Source organism: Cynoglossus semilaevis, chromosome 11, assembly GCF_000523025.1.
Source record: "Cynoglossus semilaevis isolate Cse_v1.0 chromosome 11, Cse_v1.0, whole genome shotgun sequence".
NCBI classification, from domain to species: domain Eukaryota; kingdom Metazoa; phylum Chordata; class Actinopteri; order Pleuronectiformes; family Cynoglossidae; genus Cynoglossus; species Cynoglossus semilaevis.
Window position 1 is genome coordinate 111,475 of NC_024317.1, and position 7,311 is coordinate 118,785.

General features: G+C 40.6%; 1 protein-coding gene across 2 annotated transcripts in view; it reads right to left on the bottom strand.

Moving 5' to 3' along the window:
* Nucleotides 1-7,311, bottom strand: part of vgll4b (vestigial-like family member 4b) — a 21,185-nt gene that overhangs the window by 4,066 nt on the left and 9,808 nt on the right. For both annotated transcript variants that reach the window (XM_008319555.3, XM_008319554.3), the window contains one exon: nt 3,123-3,336. In XM_008319555.3, coding sequence (XP_008317777.1) covers nt 3,123-3,336 — 214 coding nt within the window. The remainder of the gene's footprint in view (nt 1-3,122; nt 3,337-7,311) is intronic.

The following is a 7,311-nucleotide window of genomic DNA, read 5'->3' on the forward strand; positions in this document are numbered from 1 at the left end:
CCACAACTTCATGCCAGGTTCCAGGCATTCACAACCCACTGTGTGCCTCTCTCTGCCGCTCTCGCTCACTTCTCCATTATCATTCAGGTCTCAGCTGAGGAAGAAGAGGAGGAAGAGGAGGGGGCACGGAGAAGGTCACACATGACAGACAAGTAGTGGGTTAATGAGGAGGGGGTTAATAAGTCAATAAGTTTAAAACTTTTTATCACCAGGTGAAGGTAATAACTGTGGGAGGGGCCAGAGCTTTGGGTGTGACCCCCGCAGGGGTCAACTGTATTATCATCAACTGTTTTTTGAGCTCCTCTGTGACATCATCAGTTCAACTATAAACAGAACAATAATATTCAAAGAGACAGAAACAGCAAACATCTGGGAAAAATCAGGATATAAAGAACACACACACACACACACGTCGTGTACTATCAATACTACACCATATGTTTAAAGTTTGAATAGATTAATGTTGAACGATTACAGTATTCTTAAAATAGCTCAAATACTGACAAAATAATGTAAATACATGAGATACAACACTGAACACTAAATACACTTCATGTAAAAACGACATCACTGGCTTAGAAATGACCACGAGAAAACAAAGACAAAGAAAACGATCACACACTTTCTACAATCTCCTCCTACTATAGAGTCAACATGTAAAACCAATGGGTGTCACTGAGAGAGAGAGAGAGAGAGAGAGAGAGGGACATGTGTTCTCTCTGTTCAGCCTCCAGACCAACTTCCATGAGAACAGTGAACTGATGAAGTTCCCAGTGAAAACGCAGCAGCAGAGTCAACTCAGTGACTCAGAATATTCTGGATCCACAGCATTAACATGGGAGAAGGAGGTGTATTGGTTTATTGGCTGGTTGAACTACTTCAGAGTGGCCGTCCATACCTGGGCTAACTGACCAATCCAAGCCAACCATCTGTACTGTATCCACAAGAGAAGTATTTACTAGTAAATGGACCATGGTCAAAGTACCATGTGTTAGTGTCCTACTCCCTTATCTGACCTGGTACCAGCTTCATATTCTCAAATGACATGGGGGGGCGGGGGGATGGGGTGAAGTGTGGAGTGGCAGGTTGGTGGGCAGGCAGCAGCAAGCCTCCAGCCCACAGGCTCCAGTTGACAGGATAAGGCTTCTTTGTTTGAGACTCCTCCTCCTCCTCCTCCTCCTCCTCAGAGAAGAGGAGAACTCTCAGAGAACTTGGCCCCTGCAGCCTGACATGGAGCCCACTCACAACCACAACCACAGAGAGGATCAGAGCAAAACAGGCATGTACACACAGGCACGTAGTACACAATAAGACAGGACTGTGAGGGCTGACTGTCTTTCCTCAATCTGTACTTTACTCTCTTCAATTTATTAAAGGCCAAACTGAAAACATGAAAATCACAATAAAACCACAGGGAAACACGACATTTGGTTCTTCTTGTGCAGGTTAGCTGTACATGTACACTACTATATACACAATACACAGTACTACTGTATACTAAGACAGTACTACTGTATACTAACACAGTACTACTGTATACTAAGACAATACTACTGTATACTAAGACAATACTACTGTATACTAACACAGTACTACTGTATACTTAGACAATACTACTGTATACTAAGACAGTACTACTGTATACTAACACAGTACTACTGTATACTTAGACAATACTACTGTATACTAAGACAGTACTACTGTATACTAACACAGTACTACTGTATACTAAGACAATACTACTGTATACTAAGACAATACTACTGTATACTAAGACAATACTACTGTATACTAAGACAATACTACTGTATACTAACACAGTACTACTGTATACTTAGACAATACTACTGTATACTAAGACAGTACTACTGCATACTAACACAATATATATATATATATACAGTATATGTTACACAATATATTCACACATATATGTGTGTGAATATATGAACACATACAGTACGTGTGTGTGTGTGTGTGCGTGTGTGTGTGTGTGTGTGTGTGTATTCTTCTGGCTTCTAAGTTTTGGACTTTTCCCTCAGAGCCTGTCATTCTTAAACTAAACCTCATGGTTGCTGCCACAGTTGTGTGAATAATCAATGACAGACATAAACACAGACCAGTCAACAGACAGAGCTGTTCAGGTTTACGGTCCACTTCTGTACAACCACAGAGTCGTTGAGCAGTTACCGCCGCCGGAAGAAAATGCCCTCGGAGAAAAATAATAAAATACTACACACTTTTATGGTGACTGTGAGGCAATAGATTTTGTGTGTGAAAAGAAAAACCTCCTGTGTGTTGTTATAAACTGTGTTATAAACTGTGTTCTCATTCCTGTTTGACACTCAGGGAACAACAAAACCATTTGAAATGCTGTTCTTTTAGTTTTCATTGGACACAAGTGTTCCTGTGAAGTGACCGGGACAACAGAACAACACAGACATACTGCCTTCAGATGATGTGAATTCCACCACTACTAACACATTCATGCCAGACAACATGATGGCTCTGCAGCAATGACACAAAAGCACAAGACAATCCTTTGATTCACCAGCCAAAAAGTGTCCCTTCATGAAATAACAAAGATACTAGTGATAGTAATGTATTACTATGGTATTACTATTACTATGACAGCCTTTAGACGGTGACACTTTCTGACTGTACTTCTACTGATCATCCCTGTAGTGATAAGAGGACAGGAAGACTCCTTCAACCATTCAAATTCATCAGGAAACTCTAGAATCTCTGGAAGTGGGAATGTGGGAACGTTTAGTAATCCAGTCATCTTTCAGTTGTTCAGAAGGTCTGTGACTATAAACAGAACACAGTGGAGCGGGCTCAGCTGGGCATAGCAGCCTAGAGTCTAAACTGGGACGTTTGAGAAGACCTGTGTGTGCAGCCTTTACCAAGTGAAACACACGGCCAACAGAAACATGAAAAACATAGAAAAAAAAACCAACGACTTTTCTGCGATGATTATAAGTTAGAGGAAGATTGTCATTTTCACAAGTGATAGTAAGATTTTTTTGTCTTCCCAAACATATTACATTGAAAACAACCTTCAGTCGTCAGCCTACTGATGGTCACTGTTTGACGGTGTGTTTGTCAGTGCCTGTACTTACAGCTGTGCAGCAAACAGTCGACTCATTTTGGCCACGTGCTCGTTATCCTCCATGTCACTGTCTCCCTGCTCTCCATTCAGCTTCCTTTTGGTAGGGCTGATGGGAGGAGGCCCTGTCCTGTGGCTGGAGATGGAAGAGGAGGAGGAAGAAGACGACGAGGATGAGGACAAGGACAGGGACTGGAGTCTGGGGTCAGCCCTCAGAGCCGCTTCACCTGAAGTTGGAAGAATGGAAAAACAGGTGAGGACTTTATTTCACCATAATAAGTGGTTCAGTCGACGGCAGCTCCTCATCCTACGCTGTTATTAGCCTTTGCAGGCTGAGCTTCAGCTGTGTTGACTTACAGTTGGCTGAGGGAGGCACAGACCTGGGCCATAAGAAGTATTTGGTTATGAATGTTTTGGAGGGAATAGTTGTGGATGAGTTTAGTGTGTGTGTGTATGTGTTGTGAATGTCTCTGCTACAGAGGACCTACAGAGTTGTCAGGGAGTGGGAGGAAGACGGGGACTTTCCACTGCTTCAGCTTCATCTATCTGCCTGAGATTTTCCCAAACACAGAAGTCAGACTACAACCCTCAGCACTACAGCAGCTCCCTCAGAAGACTCACGACAAAAACCGTCAGTACTTCAACACTCGGCTGTCTTTGATTTTATTAAATACAATGGTAGTTCAGAAAATAGTTACTTTGTCCACACTTTGATTTCAGAGGGTTAACAAAACGTTTATGAAGAACAGTTGGGTGATCCATGTTCCCCTGTGTTCCTTTGGTCAAGGCAGCCGTTCTACCCATCTCTCCAGCATGTTCCTGCTCACTCCACTGTGTGCTATAGCAACAAGGATGACGACATTGTTTTTGGCAGGAGAATGAGGTGACAACAAAAGAAAAGAGAAGGTGAGAGCTTGTTGTCCAATCAGAATACAGGACAAAGAAGAGAAGAGATCATGAAAGGTGACGTGATGAACCACAGCTGAATCTTTCAGGTTCTCTGAGCGTGAACATGACACTGTCACCAGGTAGATGGAAAACCCAATGACCAAATGTTAGAGAGCAAAGTCAAGCTGATACGTTGTAGAGAAATGATAATGAAGCCTTTCCATTTAACATGTTTGTAAAGCTGTTTTTGATTCATCTAAAAGTCCCACATTTTTATAGATTTTCACATTTCCAATTGTACCTGAACACCCCCCTTTTGCAGACATGTCATCTGTCAGTGTTATATGAGTTATTCCCACAGTTTATATATTTATAAAAATATTAGACAGAATGTCAGCATATAATCAAACATGTATGTTGGCGACATGAAGAGAGACAGCAGTGGTCATGTGTCAACTGTCTGCCTCAGTCAGCCTGTGTAGCACAACGCAGTCACAAGTGGGCGATGCACATCACTTGTTGTTGCTTGAGTGTAGATGAGTGTGTGTGTGTGTGTGTGGGGGGGGGCAATCTGGTGACCCATTTGGAAACATATATGGCCCAGCACACACTCCAGGCATGTAAAGACACTTGACTTGTTCTCCTGTGAATAAAATCTGAGGATCCATAAACCATTAGCTGTGTGACAGAAGTAAAAGTCCACTCCCTCAGCTGATTAGGTTCACATGATCAAAGCCTATTTTTCTTGACAGAACTTCAAACAGGTTGAGGCAGGATGAGATTGAATTACAAATGGAGCTGAGCCTATCTGTCTCCTCTCCTTTTCATCTCCATGGTTTTAGATCATTTAAAACAATATGACAGTGTGTCCTTGTCTGTTTCTGAAAAGGAACTAAAATATTCATTTTGAACCTCGAACTAAACCTTCACTGATTATGGTTACGTCTTTTAACACTCATACAGATGTCTGTAAGGTTAGAGTCGTTACAGTGATCTGGGGGAGCGGGGGGGTCACTTCAACTTCTGTAAAGTGCTAAAGGAATTCTTATCTTCTCAGCAACAGGAAAGATCAATCAGTGTTCCTCTGTAAGTAGCCTCAGAGTTTTTCTGAATTCAGATCTTTACAAAGTAACCTATGTAACACCTTTTATTTAGAGAGCTGAGGAAAACAAATGCATCTCTTTAAATATTAAGGAGTTAGTGTTAAAATATATAAATAAATAACATAATTAAATGAAAACATGAAAATGTTCCACTGTAGTTGGAGGATTACAACTTCAGAAATTAAAAAATAATGAACCATACAAGACAGTTGAGGGTTGATTTCAACATGCAGCCATGTATGTAAATACTGGAGCTCATGCAAATATGACCAAGTCAGCACAAGCACAACACGGCAAACCTCCACCGGCCCTTTCTTTGGCTCAGCATGTTTGAACATGAAGACCTTTTTTTCTCCACTTCTTTTACTGACTGGCCCACTTCCCGTTGGTATAATCTTTGTTTTCTTATCAGGAGGCACATGGAGAGATTTTTTTTTACCTTAGTCAGGAAAAAACCCAGAGAAAAAAGTCTACAGATTCTCTTGAGTTGGGAAAAAAATAAGGCTTCTGTCTGAATTTCTTACATGCAGGGTAACTGTGTGTGTTAAAGTGATAAAATAAGTGACCTTTGGCTCAATAACTAAGAATAAGTCACAGATGTCTTGTCTGTCCTGCAATAGAAACACGGCAAACTGCTCTGACATCAGCCATTGAATTTGCTCTGCTTTAAAATTATTCCCCAACATCAAATCATTTTGTTACAATTTTGACATAGATGGAAACAAATGCTTCAGTAGAACCTTTGGTTGCTCACTGTAAAAGTAACATTAGAAAACATTGAAAATTTTATTAGGTTTAGTGTGGACAAGAATAACATAACACAAAAACTAAAACAAAATCACTGCTGAGCGTTTATCAGTTTGTGATAACAGTGATGACTCATGTTTTTTTATCTTTAACCCACAGGGTATTAAGGTATTAAAAATGCCACTTAAAAGCAGCCACCAGACCACCACCTCATCACTTCTGTAATTATCTTCAGAGAGATAGACAGGATGAAACCTGAGAAAGGTGGCGCTTCATGGAGACACAGACACCCCCGCCCCTTCAACTGGCTCCAGTCCCAGTCCAGTCGTATCGACCACTATCAGTGCACACAGGAGTAAACTTAAAGGAAACAGTTGACCATGCAGTGGCCTTCATTCACTCCAGCAGGAGCGTCAGAGTCAACACCAACCACTGAGGAGTTCATCTCATACAGCATTACACAAAAAGTATGAGTAAAATTCCACCACCAAAATCACAGCCAGACGATGTTGAGTGGATAACAACAGCCGTAACAACACTGTACCAACACTGTAGGGCCAGAAGGAAGTGGAATGGAGTTCCCAGTAGGACTGATCAGAATGATGTCCGACAAGGTGTAGACTGGACTAGTGACCATGTAAAGACTGCACTTTTAGATGTGAAACCAATGGAACAATACTCACAAGAAAAGTTATGGCTGCAAATTCAAACACACTTTGTGTATGACTTTTTTCACTAATGTAACTGTGTGTAATTTCTTTTTTGTTCGTGAAAAATAAATCTCTGTGTGTTCATGACGTAACTTCAGATGAACTGCCAATTCCACAGAACACTCCAGTCCACAGTCAGTGCAGGGAAATCCCCTGCCTTCATCAAGTACAACTTCAAATCAAACACAGCTGAATTAACTCTGCTGTGATTAAACTAAAAGCAGAACGTTTTGGATTTTGTCTTTATTCTGAGGATCACCATCATTTGTTTTTGGGGAGCCATAATCAATAAAGGCAACTACAATAAATTACAGATAAGAGAACAGATTTACAAGAAGACAATTACACTATAATTAATGTAGATAAAACAAATAATTATAATAGAAGGATGGTAGAAATAATAATGTAAAGAGAAAAATAGACAGCAGGAAAAGAACAAGCAATAATAAAAAATAGAAATGAGTATAACCAATACAAAAAGTTAGGATATAAAAAAGGGAAATATAACTTGTGCATTTTCGCTAAAACGAGAAGTTGTCTGAAAATAGTCCGTAAAGCTAATGTTGCTAACAGTTTAGTTAAAACGTTCACGTCGACAAATTGACATTTTATCATTTAAACAACTTATTTCAGATTTATTATTCGAGAAAAGGAACAGCAGACACTCAGGTTAAATTTAAGTCTAAAACTTGGTTAAAAGCTAAAACTTTCACTCGGCAGCAGCAGCGACCACCGCGGGGGGGGGGGGGGGGGG